This window comes from Dinoponera quadriceps, unplaced genomic scaffold (genome assembly GCF_001313825.1).
Source record: "Dinoponera quadriceps isolate SergipeBrazil2010 unplaced genomic scaffold, ASM131382v1 scaffold405, whole genome shotgun sequence".
Classification (NCBI taxonomy): domain Eukaryota; kingdom Metazoa; phylum Arthropoda; class Insecta; order Hymenoptera; family Formicidae; genus Dinoponera; species Dinoponera quadriceps.
This window is the reverse complement of record NW_014554754.1, coordinates 1,156,902-1,178,472: the sequence shown is the minus strand read 5'-3', so window position 1 is coordinate 1,178,472 and position 21,571 is coordinate 1,156,902. Positions and strand designations below refer to the sequence as shown.

The 21,571-nt window shown below is 42.8% G+C and overlaps 2 protein-coding genes across 10 annotated transcripts in view; one reads left to right on the top strand and one right to left on the bottom strand.

The window, feature by feature from the left end:
- LOC106741312 (glycoprotein 3-alpha-L-fucosyltransferase A) overlaps window positions 1-21,571 on the bottom strand; it is a 42,352-nt gene that overhangs the window by 13,667 nt on the left and 7,114 nt on the right. For 2 of the 9 annotated variants that reach the window (XM_014613138.1, XM_014613146.1), the window contains exons 1-2: window positions 11,021-11,530; window positions 4,311-4,547 (exon numbers count right to left, since the gene is read on the bottom strand). In XM_014613138.1, coding sequence (XP_014468624.1) covers window positions 4,311-4,547; window positions 11,021-11,068 — 285 coding nt within the window. In that variant the 5' untranslated portion in view covers window positions 11,069-11,530. Of the gene's footprint in view, window positions 1-4,310; window positions 4,548-5,093; window positions 5,245-5,518; window positions 9,344-9,694; window positions 9,720-9,843; window positions 11,531-21,571 lie in introns of those variants that run through there. The other 7 variants (XM_014613144.1, XM_014613143.1, XM_014613141.1 and 4 more) reach the window with 7 other exon arrangements.
- The window catches only part of LOC106741310, a 38,303-nt gene continuing 19,836 nt past the window's right edge, over window positions 3,105-21,571 (top strand). Inside the window, exon 1 of the mRNA XM_014613132.1 lies at window positions 3,105-3,188. The gene's annotated coding sequence lies outside the window, so the exon portion shown is untranslated. The remainder of the gene's footprint in view (window positions 3,189-21,571) is intronic.

Sequence of the window (21,571 nt, the reverse complement as noted above, 5' to 3'; positions counted from 1 at the left end):
CCCCCCCCCCCTCCCATGTAATATCGACCTGACCGAGTCGAAATTTTCGTTTTTACGTAAAAAAGCCTACAAAATCTGCAAAAAATGTCGACCTTTGATGCTAATGGGGAATCTCGAGGTACAACCCTGTAACTTGTAACTACTAATGTTATTACAATGAAGAAAATTCACCGTTTAAACCGTTTAACTTGCACGAAATGTACTAAATAGATAAGTGACGTTGAAAATTAACATTTAAAATGAGACACAGGTACGAAAATAGACACGGTTTTACAATCGAATGTTCGTCCGACCTCCGAATAACAGAAAATCGGTTACGCGAACGAGTAATTATTCCGTGCACATCTTTGCAGCTTGTGAGCTTTTTTATTTTGAATTTCAGTTACGACACTGAAATGTCTGTCGAGAGTCAGACGGTTTGAATTATAATACGTTACGTAATTAACGTTGCTAAAAAATATTAAATTAAATATATTAATTCCCGAAGGAGGAGCCAACATATTTACGAAGCGATATAACGTACGTGATCAGTATTATTTTTCGATATTTAATATATCAGATGTACACGTTTTGACTTAAAACGGGAAATATAAATATGCGCGCAATGTGGACGTTATTTATTTCGCGATTTACCGTCGCACGGTTCATTGTCGCAGATAACAGAAAATCAATTTCACGAGTCGTGTTTTTCCCATGCATCGAAAAATTCTCATCCGGTCGGGCGTGTTTCGAAGATAAATTAATAAATTCCCCGTTTATTCAATTCATTGTTAACGCCTCTTTATTTAATTCTTTGCGATCTCATTAATGTGCGATATCTCATGATCCTAATATATATATATATATATATATATATAATTAGTAATATATTATACACACAAACGTGATAAATATCAACGGAAGGCGTATTAAATAATTAAAGGTTATAATATGTCGTAAAATATTTTAATATAACTTAAAATACGTGAAATAATTATTACGAGCCGTGTAACAGTCAATAATACTATGTTAATAACACTATGAATATTATAGTGCGATCAATACACGGTGAAAATTTTCGTGTTAAAAATGGTCCACTGAAATTTGTGTATCGATTTATCCATTTTTTATTTGACGTCACTAGAGCCGTTTGCTTTCCGTTTTTTTCCGTGTAACGGTGTTTCCACGTACTCAAGCGTGCTGTCCTTCCGAAGGTCCCTCGACCTTCGGAACAACAACACACACACAGGTAGCTTTCGTACACGAGATCATAACAGTGTTGACGCACGAGCGAGCACATCGGATGACGTCACGCGGTATTCCCGATTATTTTAAATTGATCGAAGCGCGCGTGAGACAGATCGCGATGCTACGCCAGTGCGATTATAATACTGAGGAGTCACATCGTGAGCTGTCGGAGTATTTAAAGAGTACTTAAAAGGCAACCACCACGTTTCCTTTTTATTATATTTAAGATAGAAATACACACAGACAGTCGCATCTAACATTCTTGATACCTCCGTATCTCGAATACTTTCGTGTCCTCGTTTCGCCGGGAAACTTTTTATCGCTACTTATTAATCAGGGAAATTCTATTTTTTTGCAGACCAAAGGAAGATCTTGCGGTCACATCGCGGAGGTAGCTGCATTTCCGGCGGACGCGCATGCCGAACCGAAAGATCCGGCTCGAGCAGGGTCGGCTCGAAGGTAAAGTTATATAAGTTTCCTCTTTGTGTTCCTCTCTTCGTTTAACATCTTGCGATCTCACGCCGAGGCACAATTGCCGGTTATAACTTAAATTACGATCGCGGATGGTAATCTACTCTCACTCGCTCGTTCGTGAAGTCGAATTCGTAAATCTAATCGGCGAATTTATTCTTTGATCCAGATCCGAAGCGGAACGTGGCCGGCCCTGGCTGCAAGTCGTTTCGGTGAGTGAGAAGCGAAAAGAAATTTTAGGTGACGGGTTCACAAGGTGATGTGAGATTCCGATAAGAGATATCGTGATAATCAATGCGAATTGCTCGTAGATTTTTGCATATCGGATTCTACATGTATGCGTGATGTCAAACAAAATATATTGCTTGAAATAATGAGAGAATCACTTTATCAAACGTTACGTGTAACAGATTTGAAAAGCCGAGTAATTTTCTCTCGATTTTTCGAATTCTTCGGCAATGATATTTTCGCGGATATGTGAATGTGATACTCCGTCTGGTTTCACTTTTATGTATCTCCGATATAAACGATAAAATTATTTCCCAGTATTATGTATTCAGTACGATCCGTTGATTATTTCGAATAGTACATGACGCGCGCAAAACTTGCGCCACGTTGAGCTAGAGGCTGCCTCGCTCGCGTGGATTTTTCAATTTCGCGATCGCTCCGGTTATCAATTATTATCAATTTCGGTTTCACACGCGTATTTATACACGCCGCGATTACGTTTCCCGCACGACGACGGATTCCGCGAAATTCACTTCGCCGAGATACCGAGGAAGTGAGCCTCGACAAATTCACGAAGCTGTCGTGCGTGAGAATCTCACGCCGTTTACGATTATTTCGCACCGCGTCGATGGATCTCGCGATCGGCCTCCGCGATCAGCGATTTTTTTATATGTTGGTCGCGCCGCAAGTCCTCGGTGATTCCGATTGATATCTTTCTTAATCGAATCTTTTACGCGCGATCAGCGCCACGTCGGCGTCAAAACGTCATCGCAGAGTCGCCGACGGCGGCGACTTACAGATCGCGATTTTTCGTATTTACGGGATCGACGGCTGTTTCGCGAAATACTGGACTTTATACGCGAATAGTAAATATTGCGCAATAAATGCGCACGCCGGGCTTGAGGTTATCTCGGTCGTGTGGATTTTTGAATTTTGCGATCGCTGCGGACTTTTAATTCATACGTGGACTCTACCGCGATAAACCACCGTTAAATAAATTCGCAAATTTCGCTTTTAATTTCCGCCGGCCGAAATTCGACGTATATTTTTCGCGTCGGGGCAAATAAAAATGTTTCGTTAATACCGTCGGAGTGCTCGTTAGTAAATAGAAATATCGCCGGCTAAATGTAAATATCGACCGCGTCCCGTGAGAAGTGTAAAGTGTGTGCAAGCAACGTGGGACGACGATGCAAGATGGACCTGGTGAACCTGATGGACGTCATCGGGCTTGGCTGCGCGTCGGTGGGCGTCAACGTGTAATGGTGAACGTTCAATCCAACGCTCACAAAGAGCTGTTTTATAATATAGCGCATGCCGCGAATTCGCATTGATTTCTAACGTTAGGAGTTTCATACGTTGCTCTTGGAGATTTTACGCAGGTAGAATATAGAATATAATCGAACGTTAGATGTAATTCTCGAACAAGTGCCTTAACGTGGAGTAAAAAGTGGCGATTAGTACAACCGTGTGTAGCATCGTGATAGGATAACAGCTTGTACATTTGCATCGTATCTCGAGATTCTCCATTGATACGGAACTTTATCTGATAAATGTTAAATTAAAAAATACTAATTAAGCTACTAAGGAGTTAATCTTAAGTAAATTCTAGTTAATCTCTTTACCTGATAAATTTTTATATAATATAGAACTGATAATTATTTGTAAGGTCGTAAATCGAATTTGAGAAAATATACTACACGAAGAAAATATAGTGAAAATTGCCGTAAAATTTTGCAACGATCAACCATAGCGGAATTATCATTAAAATTATAACAGGTGTTGTAATCTTTAGTAACGTGTGTCATATATACACAGACAAAAATAGTCCTATAAATCAATGATAAATATTCTCATATATAAACAACAATATAATAATATTCTTACAAGATTTTTACTCTCGAATTGAATCCAAGTAATACTTGCATCAATACAGATTCAATCAAATCAAAAGACTAAAAATTCTCCAAGAGGATCATGATCATAATATTCTTGCTTATATGTGAGAATATCGATCATTGATTTGTAAGACTAATTTTCTTCCGTGTATCACATCATTAAAGATCACAACGCACAATAATTTCGATATAACCAGCATTACAAATTTGTGTAGTAATTTTTACTACAATATTTTCCCCGTGTACGTCGACCTTCAAGTATCATCGACGGTATTCGCAGGCTTAATGCGGAGGCAAAATTTCGACTCGGGTGTTGCTCGGCAATTGCAACATCCGGTGCAGCGGAAATGACCGCAGGCGCGAATAGACGAGCGGACTCGTGGTGACTCGCACCGGAGTGTTTCGCATCTTTCGTGGAAACGCGCGGTCAGATGGTAACCGCTCGTTATTATTTAGTCGGGTTAATTAACAATTAAAGGGTGCACGTACCTTCGGCCCATCGCCGGCAGTTCGAACGGACTGCGGCTGGCTGGGATGCGGTCGCATGCTGTGCCATATCTCGTCCTGCAGCAGGTTCAGTAGAACCAACAGCGTACCCGTCAGACATAGCACGTAGAAAAAGTATCTCTTCAGGGAGAAACGCGGCAGACCCATGCCGCCCGGTTCCTGCTGGGCGAAACTTTTATCTAGCCATGCGCCACTACGGTCCACCGCCGCGACATTCGGCTGTAACGAGAATTGATGAGATAAGGAAGAAGTTTCAAGCGGACCGGGAGTTTACGATTAAAGCGCGTCCAACAAAGTTGCGGAGTTCCACTTGGAACTCCGTGGAAAAATTCTATACACGGTGAAAAAGGTTCTTATTTGGTATATGTGTTTGTTTGTCTTGGACCTTGTTTAATATAAATAACATATTTTAGTATCAAATATCATTTTGTTGGAATGAAAATGTTGTTATTTCGATGAAATAAACGTGTTGCTTGATAGGAAAAACAATATAATTTGAAGGGGGAAATATTTCATTTTCAATAAAAAGAAATTGCTTGTGACCATCATTGTAACGTTTAGACGAATATACAAAGGAAATGTGTTTTTTGACATAAAGAAAGGTATTTATTGTCTGAGAAACCAAGGAATCCCGTTTATTGAATCTAACATTCGTTTGTATGTTCTATTCCAAAAGACAAATTTGTTGACAAGTTTCAGTTAAAGAAATTCTATTAAATTCAAAGAAATCTTTCTTTCTGTGCATAGAGAGAAAATAATACGTACACACAACATATTTCTCGTGCATTTCATGATTGTTCTTATTTTTCGTCACATGTGTCACACATCATAACATCATGTTTTACTTTTAGATTAGATACACATTGTTCTTGTTATTTGTCATTATTGCTCTTCTTGTCGTTACTAATTACCGCTGCTAGGAATATGATATCATTAAAATATCGATAATAATATTGAAACGGATATCTAATCGAAAGTATCGGTACAATTAATGATATTAGTATCACAAGAAAAAATACCAATACCGATACTATCAAACTTTATCAAAACTTAAAGAAACTGAAAAGTGGAGGAAATATAAAAACCTGGGAGGTATTTATCTTGCAAGATACTTTTAAGAGTTCCATACTTCTACGTATAATAATCTATTATGGTATAAAGATATTTCTACAGTTTCCGCATTAGATTACCTCCGGTTTGTAATTTAGAAACTTTAAAAAGGATATGTTAAGACTTCTGTATCCTCGCTGTCATCGCCCCTTGTTTGTCGGTGTCAGAAGCGAGAAAAAGTTATTGCATTGTACACGGAAATGAAACAATGTACGCACAAAAGGACACTCATGATTAGCTCCTCGTGTAAAAATGTCCGGATGCTTTTAATAACATAATTTTTCATAAGACAAAAATATCTAATATCTTGAAGATCGGCTGAGTAAAAAGTTAAGAAAAAATATATCGATAAGATACCAAAACAAGATAGTACTAATATCGATACGAAAGTACAATACAAAAATACCTGATATTGAGAGAAAAATATCAATACCAGTATTATACATCAGTAGTATTACAACACCCGTAATCATCGCAGATGTGGAATTTCATCTGACTTAATTCAACACATATCCGGGTGTCGATAATTATATTTTCAGGCCGTAAATTTTTACGGAACTTGGAGATATGCGCTGCGTCGGCGAAGATAAAGCACGGTTAATCGCGCGAATGAACCGACGCGGCGTTGAGTGAAGAAGAAGATGCGAGTTTCTTGAATCGGCGAAATCTTCGTTGCCGCTGCAATAAAGCGTACGACGATAACGCGCAGTCCTTCGTACACATGCCTCGCGTGAACGTTCGCACGCGCGCGATACGTTATCCACGCGAGCACCGACGGGATTCGATAAGCTTGCTCAACCTTCTTTATTTCCGGCGTGCGAGCGGATATTTCATAATTGCGCAACATTATAATCACCACCTGCGATAAATCGCGTTACTTTGCCGTGTTCCTGCGCAAGCTTCCGAGCACTCGGCGTCAACGATCTTCTTTAGCGAAATTAACAAGTGGCGCGCACACACACACACACCCGCGCGGCTCGACTAAATCATAACGTCCCAAGATACACGAAGAGAGTCTCGCCGATTATATTCACGAAGCTGAGAAGCTGAGAGAAGATCCTCCTCGTTCCGAATTAACAGATATCTGGAGAACCGGCTGTTTTTCAGCGATTTAATTAAGGCCTCCCGGCTTCTCGTGAGATTCACGTGGCACCGGAAATTCCTCTGCGATAACCCGACGGCTCGACGAGAAAGAGAGAGAGAGAGAGAGAGATCCTCGCGACGTCGAGAGTCCCACACTCCCGAAGAAGTTCGCCCGAAATCCGCCGATCCATTAGACTAATTACGTCGCGCGGCGCTATTCAGCGCATCGCGCGTACGGGGGGACCGCACGCCCTCGCGCAATCGATGCGACCTGCGAGCATTGATTTGCATCTGAATAGACAACGCGCATGATAGCCGCCACATACCCGCCTGATGCTTGAGCGAGACTTGACGCCTTCGTTACAGTTTCCCGTTGGCGTGTGCCGTCGTGCGCGCATATCCGTTACGTTCAAATTATATACGGTATTCGCGCATCGCTCGCTCGCTCGCTCGTTGCTCCCGTTAACTATATATATATATATATATATTCAGGCAAATATCATCTTCACCTTTGCAGCGGGCTCCCTCCTCCAGCCGCTCCTCTCATATGTGCCGGTCTTTCTTTTCCCTTCTTTCTTTCTCTTTCTTTCTTTCTTTCTTTCTTTCTTGCTCCACGTGCGGCGCACATCGCCGTCTAACGTTACTGAGTTACGATACGGCACGGTCGACCTATAATCTCATTACCATTCTTCACGACCGTTTCCCATTCCGCGAATATGTCTTCTCCGTTAAATTCGCGCCGGATCTCGCGCGGATCGCGTGATACGCGGATAAATGCTCGCTCCGGCTTGATCACCGGCGCCCCGATGGTCTCTCTTCCCGTTTCTTTCTCCCTAAAGGAGAGAGAGAGAGAGAGAGAAGGGGAATCCTAATCTATATTATTATGTCGTGTTCTTTCTTCCTGGTTTATTTCCGGCTGCCACCGCTGATCGCTTATTTACGCCTGATATTTTTGACTCACCTATGGCTGGAACTAATCGTGTATAGTCAGTCACAAAAAGGCGGCGACACTTTTGTTTATAAGTTTCGGAACGCGTCACGTGTCCAATAGGAGAATTTGTTTTTCAGCACCACGGAGAAAAATAATTTGCAGCAAATTTTATGCCGCCGCAGCAAAATTTATCAGTTATTATGTGGACAGCGGAACGATTTGTCAAGGGTATCAATTGTCATTCGCTGGATTATTTTGCTGAATCTACAAATGGTTTTGCTGTGGGGAAAAATTAGTGAATGTAGGAAAACGCTATTTTGTTCGAACGACTAATTAACGTGTCCTAAGAATAAATTCACTCGACATTATCTTTCTATTCTAGTGACAAACTGTTTCTACTTTGATTACGAATAATTCGCTAATTTGGTTGTACCAACTAAATTTTATCGCTGTCGCAACGAATATTCATTAGCAACGATGGTTTCATTACAACAGCAACATCATTTGTTCCCGTAATTCTCAGGAGAGATATATTTTCCTATTGGATACGAGATACATTGCGAAACTCATCGGGAAAAAGGTTGCAATTTTTTTGTTACTGACCATTATGCCCATATTCTGGATTCTCTTTTATTGATAAAATGCCTCTAAAAGTGGTTTAGAAACTACCTAATTGGCTTGAAAAGCCACACGGAAAAATCAAGTTTCGTTAAAACAGCAAATTGTTAATATAACGACAGCAAAAAAAATTGGTTTGGACGGCTGAAAGATTTGTTAAGAGTACTAATTGCTATTTGCTGGATATACGTACAGCAAAATAATTTGGTTATGCCAACTAAATTTTGTTGCTGTCGCAACAACGTTTCGCTGCGGCAGCAAAATTACTTTCTTCCGCGCAACACATCTTTTTGCTGTCACCACATTAACAAACAATTTGCTGTTCCGACAAATCTTGTTTCCTCTGTACACATTCTGGGCACTTGTATCAATAAAAGAAAATTCAAAATACGGGTCTTAGGTTCGCCTGTTGCAAATTGCTGAGGTGTCTTGCTTCGCTTGCTTTATTTTTACTTTTATCCCCATTTATGTACACGGATATCTTTCCGTTCAATTTTCATTTCTTCGACATGTACGTAATAATGCGTGTCCGACTCAATATCGTGTTTACTTTACGGGTTTTTTTCATTCAGTCATGCTTAATCTGTCTCAGATTTAAGAAGAAGCGTAAGAGACAACGCGCTTTCTCTCACTTTCTCTCTTTTTCCTTCTACCTGCCACTTGCGCAATCCTTACTCACATCTAGTCAAATTCACAAGAGGACAACGTTCATCCGTGATTCCATGCGTATCAAAATCTCACGACAATTGTACCAGCCGGGCTGTCGCGCGTCCACAAACGCGACGAAATACATCGGTCGCACATTTGTGTCGTCGTCGCCACGGATATCCACACACCCGCACACATACACGTACACTCACGAATTTTATGTTCACGCGCGTCGCTCGCGGGATGCGAAATGTTCTGGAAAATCTGGCATGCCGGTTCCCAGGACGATGGCTCGTCCTCGAGGACTCTCGCTCGTCGAAGAGCCCACACCCATTCGCCCGACGCCGAAGGCATCGTCCTGCCTGCTCGTGAAAAGGTGAGCGACGGATTCGCCGCGTGTTGCAATATGCTTTCGCGGCTCTATCTTCGAACCGCGATAAAGTTCACCTTCTCCAGACCGGCCGGAGCGACGGCACGTAACACGTATAACTGAAAAGTTTCAGTTCGCCGCCACGGTACACCGCGTATAATCACGTTCCTCTCGTCTCATCTGGAATTTTCGCCGGCATTTTTCCTCCGTGGGCGTGCTGCTGCGCTGCTTCCTTTTCGCCGGAGCCGGGGTGCACTTTTTTCACAAAAGAAAGCGAGATTTCATACGCGATAATTTCAGACTGATTTAACGAAGAAACTATTTCCCTGTTCGAAACTGACTATAGGTATGAAAGAAAGATAAAAAGAATATATTTATAGGTAAATAAGAATCTAAACGCGAATGTCCTAGTGTCTCAATTGAATATATTAATATAGTTATATAATATTAATATTATTTGTGGGAAGAGAGAGAGAGAGAGAGAGATGCATGTTACATGTTAATCGTGTACTAGACGCACGTTCGTTACTTTCAATCGGCAATCGTACGCGGAAAAGTCACCTTTCACACTAAAACTGATCTTTTAATTCCCAGAGTAGCATTTACCTAGATGTTCCTCGTTAACCCGTCCCTGTAATTTGATATTGATATTTTGATTAAGTAAGTAAACCATCTTGATTCAGCAGCGATATTATTGAAACTAATACCTTAATTATTGACGTAATACACAATATAGTAGTTTTTATGATATTTACCGTCGGATAGATTTATTCCAATTATGCCGCTGTTGGAAACTCTATTGATTCCACATTTCTCCCATGTGATTAAACATAAACATCTTCCTATAAATAACACCAATATTAACTATATTGATATTCAAGGTGGTATGGAAACATCTGTGCTTAGTCTCTCTTACCGGCTCATAAATAAATTCTTCTTCGGCAAAACCAAACAGAACTACTATTACTTAACCTTCCGAATGCCGATGTATTTTCACTATCTTCGGAGTGGCAACGAGGGTCACGTGTCCTCCTTCATTTTCCTCCTCTTGAAATGCTCGGAAAAATTTCCAAAATTACCGTAACTTCCTTTACCTTTCTACTTGAGAACCACATAGCTGTTTTGTCGACAATATATTTCATTTTAATTATTTTATTTCGACGCAGCATGATGGCCGGGACACAAACGATCCTGGTTGCCGCTCGGAGATGGTTAATAAAAAAAAAAACACTAGTTCGATGTATCTGTGTGTGTGTGTGTGCTATCTTTGCGGTGAATTTACAGCGAACGTTGTCGCGCAACGGTAATTTACTCGCGCGTAGGGAGGAGAAAGAAACCCAGGTGTCGTACCTACGTAGAGGTCGCGCGTCGTTTTTCAATCCTCCGGGGAACGTCTCTCGAAGCTGCAGCGGCACGAATTGAAAGCGTAAATAATGCCGCGGACTTTTACACCTCTCCCCCGCGGGGAGGCTGTACTCTATTGCATTGAAGTCGCGCTTCCATCGGCTAAATTGCATATCCGAGCTTGTGATATTTAAATATTAACGTCGCGCTCCGCGCGAGAAGTTTAGTCGATTGGTCAAGTCACGCTCGCGTTTTAACGTTTTCAGCCGGCGCTTCCGCGGGCAGAAAATCGCGGACAGAAGAGCGGACGGGAGTCCCTCTCGCGAGCGGTCGAGAATTTGATCCGCGGATCACACTCGTCGCACATGTCGGATCTCTCTCATCGATTTCCTCTCTCACGGCCATCGTTAATCCCCCTCGTCGATTGTCGAACACGCGCGGAAATTTCAACGAAACGAAATAGATAGATGGATAGATAGATAGCGAAATACGTATAAATCACTGGGCGAAATGACGTCTTTCCAGAATGGTCCGCTCGTGCGCTCTCACACCTTCCGCGTCTTTTTTTCCTTCCTTTTCCCCACTTACCTTCCATTCACACGGTAGTGTTAAGTCCGCTTGCTCGCGCGCTGACATTGCCGCGAATCTGCGCACAGACGGACCGTTCGAATATCACTGTCCACCGGCGGTGCCGGCGAGCTCGTTACGCCACCACCTTATCACTTCGCCTCGTTGGTGACACACGCGCGGCATTCCCATCAATTGAACTACAATGAATTAAAGCGGGATCCCCTCCTGTCCTCCGCGCCAAACAAGATTAGATAAGGCCCGAAGTCCGATTTCCCTTCATCTTTCGTCGGCAAGACAGTCGTCGTGCGCGCTTCGGCCGCTTTAATCCGCCGTTGTTTTATCGTTGTTTGTAAACAAGAACCGTTCTCTATGTCTCTGCCTTTTCACGGCCTCCTTCAGTCCTCGGATCCGGTCGATATCGGCGTTCGATATACTCGCGAGTCACGTAACGCCTCTTTGGAACGTCGCGCCTTTTCTCGAGCCGATCGTGCGAAGGCCCGCACAGGCGCGCACGCCTCCCTGCTCCGATCTCTATGCTCGATAAGGTATCTTGATTCTTTATCCGCGACACGCGCATCTTTATCCACTGCAGCGTGATTCCAGAATAGTCATCGCCACGTGCGCTCGACGAACGTGTCTCCACCCGCGCCGGGTGGATCGGCGAGAAACGTTGCGCACGCTGTCACACGATAATTACGGCTAAACGAGCCGCGCGATAATTCGTTAATTCCCTCCTTTCATGTAATTTCAGTCGCGATAAAATGTTTAACTACCGGCCGCGCGCTCGTTGCGAAGGACGTTTCGGAGGAAGACGGGGCGAAGGAAGGAGGACGACGAGGATCTTTTACTTGGCAATTTTCTCCTAATCGCTCTCGCCCCGTTGGTTATTAATGCAGATTCGAAGTTTCGCTTCGCGTCGGCGTAATTGGGAATTGAACGATCCAGCGTTATTTCACACCCGACGTCTGCATTCACCAAGAGAGGGAGAGAGAGAGAGAGGGGGAACTATTTTCGTGCAGAAAACGCTCGGAGAACTTAATCGACGGAAGAATTTGCTCACGAGCGCCTAATGCGATGCGATCTCGGCCCGATGTGTATAAACGGGCTAACCTTGCGATTCTGATTTAATCGGGCGGCTCGCGTCGCGTTTAAATTCGATCGCGCGCGCGCGCGCCCTCGACGAGGAACGACGAAATTATTCGTAGCGTCGGGATAATGCACGGGTGTAAGGTGTCCGTTTATCACGGCGAAATCGCGTTTCTGCTTCTCGCTCTGCGCGCGAAGCGGTGAGAGCGCACAATTCGGTTTTCACCCGATTGTCTTCGATAAGGGCGCGACATGACGTTGTATAATCTTGCGTCATCGCTGTCAAGAGATCGATATCATCGGGCCGCGTCCGACGATTATGACAATGGCAGCCTTCGACTTCAGGATCCGACGACCGCTTTGGTGCTCTCATTAATTCAGCTTGAATTAACGTCGGTCCGATATAATGAAGATTGAGCGAGCGTTACTTCATGGGCCTCCCTCATCCTCAGTGTCGTCCTCTTCTGTCCCTCCTCTTCCTCCTCCACCTTCTCGTTTATCTCGTCGTCGATCGCTTTCGCGAGGAGGACTCGGCGAAAAAGTTTCACCGGCAAATTCATAATACGACGCGATCGATCGTACCTCACGCGTGTGCTTTGCGACTTCGGTCTCCTCCCCTCGGTTCAGGTAGTTGGCCTCTCAAGCCATTTTCTTAGGAATCCTTTCGAATTTTAACATATCGCAATCTTAACATATTACATATTTAGTATATCGATAGAAATGCTATCTGCGCGTCTGTACAATTAGAAGACGACTGACCATTCGGAAGCTTCTAGACTGAACATGATACTTTTTGCGTGCTCCTCGAAGATGTGATATTCTTATCTTCTATTTTTAATTTCTTCCAAATCATATTTAGAATTTTAATGGAAAACTAGTATAAATTGTAAATTTCCCATAACTATTATATTTTTAAAACAATATTTTTAAAACAAAATGACGAGTTTTATTATATGCGTACTTTTATTAGCTCAACTGACATATAAATGAAACATTGATAAGAAAAATATCGAATAAATGATATCCCTGTGTTTGTAATATTATATATGTCTTCACGCCCAAAATTAACATTACTTAGGTAATCAAGTGAAGTTATAGGAAAGTTTCTTTTTTTTTTTCAGTAAATAATAAACTTACGTAGGGCTACTTAATATTTCCGCTGAAAATCCGGCACTGTGCGGGCCAACCTACCTAAATGACATATCAATTTTGACGGACCAATCATCAAACTGATAAATGCGCGCTCTCTCTTTCTTTTGACCTCGTCGTTACATAGAGAAATTATCAGGAATTACATAAGAATCATTTAGTTCTTATTTGAAACATAGACATCCTCATCGGAGAGTAAAACATTTAGAGATGTCATTTGTAGATAATTACTTTGCTTATTTAATCACTAGACGCCGTTTACATCGACTGTTCTTCTTCCTTTTCGCCCCTCCCCCTCTCTTTCTCTAATAACATTCATAATTTCCCATTGCCTCGTAATGCGGCTGTTATACACTCGCCGTGCATCGATGAATAAAAGATGGCCGGTTACGTACAAAGTGAAGTATAATATCGTGTTCGTCGACGCGTATCGACTCTCAATCTTTGGTCGAACGCTCTTCTTTCGACCGATCCGAGCCACTGTTGAGGGAAACGCGGCTAAAAATCCGACGAACCTCCGCAAGTCCCTACTTACACGTTTATACACACGAATGTCGGCCCATTTGGCATTTTTATCTTATCGGCGAGACTAACGCCCACAGCGTGGTCTCGGGTTACTTTTGCACGCACGTACGCGCGTAGGATCGAAGAACCATCGGGCCGCGAGTGAGTGCGTTTCCCTCGATTCGCGCCGAAGTGCCGTCGAAATTGTCGTCGAAAGTGCCTGAAATTGCAGCCCTCGCGCCACGGCAGGCGACGCGATCGATGCGGGCCGATAACGCGATCGCGCGAAATCGGTCGCGCGAAATTTGGCCGCTTCCATTTCGCGAGGAAGAGGGAGAATCGCCGCTCTGAGAGACCCGTTTCTGACGGATAATTGGAGCAGTCGACGTAACAGATCGTAATCGTCGGGATCGATCGGAGACGAGTCTCTAGCATTGATATATGTTAGACGGTCTGATGAGCTTCCCCGATAAGATAGTTTAGTCAGCGAGCATTGATCGAGCGAGACTGTGTTCCCCGGAGAACGGTGCATCTTTCGGACTTATTTAGCTGGAGGAAATGACACGACCCAGATAGACTTTTACGATTATCACGACGGGAGGTAACCGACGGAAATCTTATACTGCTTTTAATTACATCGACGATACAAATGTGTTCTATCGAACTGACCATTGAATTTACATCGAATAATGTAACAATGTACAAATGTACAATGTACGAATAATGTAATAATGTAAACTGTTTTGTCGTGTGTTGATACAGTAAGAAAGCTCTGCTAAAATTCCAATTTTTACATTACATTACGCGACATATTGTTCCCAATAAATTTTAATAATGTTCCTCGTATTACTTCAGATTCTTATCTCGCCAGTCTACGTGATAAATATGAATATGAACCACCCGTAAGAAGGACGCGACCTTTATGAATCGACCGGTAAAGCCGAATTTACGCACACCTGTCTATTTGGGGAATATCAGCGTGAGATTGAAATGACGTAAACGCGACTCGGGAAGTGCCACTAAAAAAGACACATATTCTATTGAACTAATCATTAAATTTACATCGTACAATAATATAAAATATTGCATTGATGCAGCAACCAATTTTTGTTAAAACTCACAACCCGAGATTTTCACGTTACATTTTACACGACATACCGTTTTCCGCAAATTTTGATTATTTCTTTCGTATTATTTCGTACTTTTATCTCGTCGTTTACGTGATGAATATGAGCGCCGTATGAATCGCGCGTAAGGTACGCGACCTTTACAAATCGACTGGTAGAGCCAAATTCACGCAGGTCTGTCTATCCGGGGAATAGCGTGATATTGAAAATGACGTAAACGGGACTCGGGAAGTGCCATTTCGGCGAGAGCGCTGTTCAGTGCAGTTCCGTTGCGCTAGATACCGTCGCAATTAACGCGGAAAGGCTAAAGCCGTTAATCAAAAATGAATAACCGAGTAAAGACGTTGGTCCGCGTCTATTTATATCGCGCGTTGGCGTGTCGATTGTTGGAATCGACGGGAGGTGGAGCGACGATTGCAAAAATTGCCGTATATATTCTCGGGGAGCTAATTTTTCCGTTTTTTTTTTCTTCACTTTTTACGTTAAATTTAGCGAGATCAGCCACGTGAGATAAAACCGCTCGTACGGAGTGCATAATCTCGCGAGAGAGAGAGAGAGAGACCGCGGTTAGCTCGCGGTCGTTGCGCACAGCGGTGTGTGTGTGTGTGTGTGTTATCAGATATCGTTATCGGGGATTCCATAATGAAGCGATCTGAAAAATCCTCGCGCGTTTCTCCGTGTTGACGGTCAGTTTACGCTGCGGAAAACTGCGGGATTTATCGACGAAATATCGATTCGCCGATGATGAAGGCATCGCCGGACGGTGACATAACGCTAATGTGATTGACGCGCTATATTTGTCTCGAACGAGCGAATATTTACCGATCGTTGTCAGCGACCGATGACGATAAATCGCGAAACGATTCTAAAAATCGCCACGTAATCGAGTGACTAACCGTGGTCGACCAGAGTCTCTCAAGTGAGAATCTGGGCAAAAATGTTTCGCCGTTTTTAGCCTGCGAAAACGGTTGGTTTGAGTAATAAAAGCGTGCATTCGGCTGAGTATGTTTTTAGGCCGAAAACGGGCCATTTTCCGTAAAAACGAATGATTACAGTACTTATTGCGCACGAGTACATCTGAGTGGTTTAAACGTTCTATTATGTAATACATAATTTGGAATAATAAGAACATACGATAACAAAGCTGCGTAAATTTGAGGTATAAACTTCGTTAACCCCGTTAATAAACCGTGCATTTAGCTGCGAGTACAAAATATTCGTCTAACACTTACAAGCGCTCACATTGTATATTTTGGGACAGCACGAGTAATCGCACGACTCTTTAAGCTTCTTTCCATGTTGAAACGAAACTGAGCAAAAGGGGAACACATTAACGTGTTCTCACTCATTACCTGAAGAAAAAAAAACGAATATTGAAGACTGGCAATCTTCTCGAAGATACTCATGCATACTCGCGTGCACTTCGTCGTGTTCCTTCATTTAATAGACTAGCGCGTGCTTGAGAGTGCAGAAAACGGGCATAAAAATGACAGAACGGGTTAAAAACGGACGAAAAATGAACTAGATGAAGAAGTAAAAACGATAAAATATTTTTGTAAGGGCATCTTCGACCTTTTGATCAAAAATAACGTCTGGCTTGTCACTATAATGTCACTGTTTGCGAAGAGGGTCTACGATATATCGAGTTCAGGTATATTTTCCTGAAGATACATATATATGTGATTTATCTCATTATATATAAGATGTCTGAGATCAACATGGATAAATTTAGTGAGAGCGTAGAACGGATTGAGACGAACAAAAAAGTCATTTACCATTTTTCAAATAACACGTAAATGTTTGAAAATGGCCATGTATAGAAGCTTCTTAATGACTTTTTTGTTCACCTCAATCCGTTCTACGCTCTCACAAAGTTCCTCCGTGTTGATCTGGAACACTTACGTATAATACATGTGTATTTATAAAAATATATTTCTTAATTTCATAAACATTAATTCCCCCATTATTTAATTATTTATTTATCTCCCATCTTACAATAACATTTAGTTACGGATAGAATCCATTTATTTGACGATCCTCGGCCCCGCTATTTTTGATCAAATAAGGAACTAGGCCGATCAGTAAAAGGTCGGAGATGTCTAGACTCTTACTTGAGAGACTTTACGGTCAACGAACGTGAAATCATCGCGGCCGAATATAACTTTCTACGTTTTTTTTCCCTACGACACACATGAACTCGTCGAAAAGGCAGACGACGGATTATCCATAAATAATTCGTCGATCGGTTGGCCGAAGAGAACTGGAAGAAAGACCGTCGAAATGCGCTCGTAATGACGCCGACGTGGATAAATATTTTTAGGGCGCATGTAGCGTGCGAGCAAGACTCACGAAAAAAAGGTAACGGGCGGAATCGAGCAGCGAGGACAGCGCGGCGTAACATCACGTGCAGTCGCGGGCAAATATTGCTTTTGACGTGTTCCGGTGCCGGTGGTTTAATGACACGTTAAATTACTCACACAGCTCGTCACGGCGGCGGCGCGCGCATGCATTGTCATTGCGCATCCGACAAAATTCACGCGTAACAAACACGAGTGCGCGTGTGCGATTGCACATGTGTGCCGCGCACAAACGCGCCGCGGCACGATCGTCGGCACGTGTTCGTCCCAGGGCGAATAAAACGCGGAACTCTTCCACACGCACGCACACACACTCACAATCGGAGGATCAGCCGCCGGGTTCTCCGGTGATGGCGCGATCAATGAAGGGAGTTCGTCGTTCTTCTCGTTAATTAAACTTCGCTCTGCCGTCGCCTCCCACGTACACACGCGCGCACGCACGCACGGCACACATGCGCGCGAGGGGAGAGTTGTCATTCGCCGCGTTAACGATTAAACTGACAGCAATAAATCGGAAACAACAGCCGCCGGTCGACTTCGAATTATCGTCGTCCCGTATACACAATGCATGCGGGTGATAAATCAACACGGCACGTAACACATACGACGATACCACCGGCGAGGATGGGTGTGACGTATAGTTATTTAAATCATCGCCTCGAAATCATCTCATTACGCTCATTAACGGCGCGACGCCGCGAGAGGCGGGCCGCAGGGTGTCGCAAATCCCGCGCTGCTTCTATTTCGCGCGAAATAAATCCTTCATATTCTTCCGCGTTTCTTCTTATCACACATTGTACGTTTCGGCGCGCCAAATTTTTCGTCTTAAACTCATCTTTCTGTTGTACGTAATATTTAAATATTCATATTCGTATTCTTTATTAACGGGACGTAACTCTTTTGATATACAGAGATGACGGGATGTAACCCCTTTGATATAGAGGAAACAAAAAAAATAAAAGGGGAAAATAGAGGAGAAAAAAAAATGTAGAAGGAATTTAATTAGCACTAGTAAAATCAAGTTCCGATTGAACTTTTCGTTGTGGCAGACCCGAATCTGGACATTGACTGCAAGTGAATATCGGTTGGCGAGTGTGCTAAACTGATTTACAGGTTTGAATAACTTCCATATAAAGTTTTGTGCGAAGTAACGGAGAGAAGATCGCAATTTCTTAGATTTCTGACAGGCACATTAAGACCAAATAACATAGCATAGAAGGGCATGAAATCATCTCATTCATCAATCTACCCAAAAATTTATATGAAAATAAAAGATCAAACATTATCCTTCTATTTTTCTCAATTTATGATTATGTGATTCCTAAATCCAAGTATGGGTTGGTAATCATGATGTTATACACAATAAAAAATATTTTGTGTTAAAATCGGATCTTGTTAAAATTTGGCTGTTAAATTTTTGACATACCAGTGTGTTAATCTAACATATTGTGTTTGTTATTTCAACAACAATTTTGTGTTGTGTCGATATTCAACATTTGTAAATGTTAAAACAACCCTTGTAAATATTAAAATAACATAGTGACCGAATAACTGAGTCATACTCAACATGAGATCGAATGTGGAGTACAGTATTTTAAATATATTTTTAAAATATTTTCCAAGTCGCAAGATAAGAAAACCTAGTTTTTCATTTGCCGAAGCTGCTAAAATATGCGATACGTACGCATCTAAATGCATTCATGTGGCATCTAAAATATTATCATTATTCTCTTACAACCTAATGAACGTGTCACGTATTACGGCCCGTGTGGGTGTTTTCATTTTTATCGTTGTTGTCGCGATTCCGAATTCCCCTCACACGCTTCGGTAACTTTCCCGCGTTACGTCGAACGACGTACGCGATTTTCATTCCGCTGATCGCACGTTCCTCACGAAACTATTTCGAATACGGTCTGACCGTGATCCAGGTCATTGCGAACGTCCGCGCACCGTGTATAATTGTCGCGATCGGGAGATAACCCAGATCGCAGCCGCCACGTGAAATTCAGTTATATCATTCCCGGATACCGCGAAGCACACAATGAGATTCGGCTCCCCGGCAGAGGAAGTTGACGCGTGTTTTTCCCCTTTTATACATATTTTTCTCTTTTTTTTTTTTACGGCACGATGACTCGACCCAATTGGCCAGCCGTGGATTTTATTTCGACTCTCTCTCTTGACTTCCGTCCCTCGACGCTGCGTACCTTTCGCGCTTCTCCAACTGGATCGACGCGCCAGGTAGCGATCGGGGACACCGACGAGATGAACGGTACGAACTGATCGAGAGGGCGGAAGCCGTAAAATGTTTCGAAAAATATCCTCAAGTTAGGCAGGCAAGAGAGCCCCTGCAAATATAGATTTCATTCCCGACGACGAAATTAAAAAGCTTTAATAATGAACACCTGATAAACTTCGGAATAATTATAATGATATTTGTATAATATTAATTGCGGGGAGTATATTACGATTCGAACAATAATTGTATAAAAAACATCCTTTTTATGTCTTTTTAATGAAATGGATATCGCGTAGGATTTAAGTGATACAGGTTGCTGTAAAAAAACTCTTCGAGTGATTTCTTTAATAGTTAAAAATCGCGCTTTTTTTTTTATTTACAGCTACCATTTCGGCCGTTTCGACGAGAATGTTCTATCTTTAAGTAAATATAGCCGTTTCCTCGCGCATCGGTACAGCTCGCGAGATATAATCTCGTCTCCTTACTTACGTTTAAGATGACGGGACGCCTCTGTAGAAATGCGGTTCGTTGATCGCGGGCGTGTTTGGATGCGGCGACTTATTTCTAGTGTACAATTGACGTTCGCGAAACCGGAATCTATTCCGGGTCCAACCTACCGAGGGACAGGGAGAAAGATAAAGAGAGAGGGAGGGAGAGAGAGAAAGAGAAAGTGTGTGAGTGAGTGAGAGAGAGACAGGCGAGGAAGAAGGAGAGAAACTATGCCAAGTTGCACAGTATGAGCGGAATAGTAAGCCAATTTCGGTATCTCGCGGCTCGAAATATTACCGGTCGTCGCAGAATTCGCTGGCCGAGCGTCCTCGAATATTCCTGGATCGCAAAATCGATCGCTTTTAGCAGCTCGTCCTCTCGTCGATGACGACGACAAAATTCCCATCCTCGCCGGCGCAAAGAGATATCTGTCCGGTTGTCGCGTTAATATCGTTATTTCCTCTTTGTAGCGCGTATCCGGAAACGATGTAACTGAATTTCGCGTACGTGTGCACGAACATACGGATCCTTTTGTGTCTACAAAATACAAAAGAGTACCGGGAACGGTGCTCTTATGAAGCGTCGACATATCGGCAACATATCGCAATGACGAATTTATTTATTTGACGAAATAATGTACCGCAAAGCGCGCGCTACACGTCATTCGACGATACGCGGTATCGAACGGGATGGATGGAGGGATGATTCCCGGGAAAAGATGGGTTTCAATATTTTATATTGACTTTACCGGGTATACTCGTGAGAAATTCCTATACATTTTGCAAATCCGCAACTCGAAATCTATACCTTCTCCTTTAGCGTGTGCTTTTTTATTTGTTTAAATTATGCGTCAATACCGGCTGATTATTTGCAGAGTAAAGTCACACACGGATCCAATTAAAATATCGGATTATTCGCCGTAACGAACACCCGGCGCGATTCTTCATGATCGGCGCGTTAAAATCACTAATTGCGATATGGTGTGCGCTCGCGTTGTTCAAATAAGTAACGACTCGAGCGCCGAGATAACACATTGCGGAAATTTATACTTTATTTGCACACGAGGTTACAGAATCATCGATGCGTATGCGCCGAGAAGTGTGCGGCATATCGGTAAATTCGGAATTACGGCGGATGCGCGAGCAACGGCGCGTATATGAATAGAATTAGTCGAATAAATTGCACGGCTGAACGGAAATCAGAGCTCGCCGGGTGCGACGCGCGTGTCAAACGCACGCGGCCGGCCGACGAATCGTCGAAAAAGTCAAAAAGCGAGATCGCACGGATCATCCGTCGATTTTCGCTCTTGCGGCGCGGATTGCAAACGTAACGCGAATTATTATCGGCGGGAGCGGGAGAGAATTTCTTTTCCGATATTTAATAATAAACACGCATAAATATGAGATTCCGAAAATTCCACACGCGGAGCAGCATGTGGAAAATACAGCCCCCGGCGTTTCAAAGCGTGACAAAGGTTACAGGTCGTCCCCGTTTTGTGCACGGCAGTGCGCTTTATTAATTATTGGCACGAATCGATCGGCCGATCGATGGCCCGTGCAAAATTTTCCGCCGGTGAAAATTTCTGCAAATTAAATTAATCGCGCGAAGTGATCGCAGGACG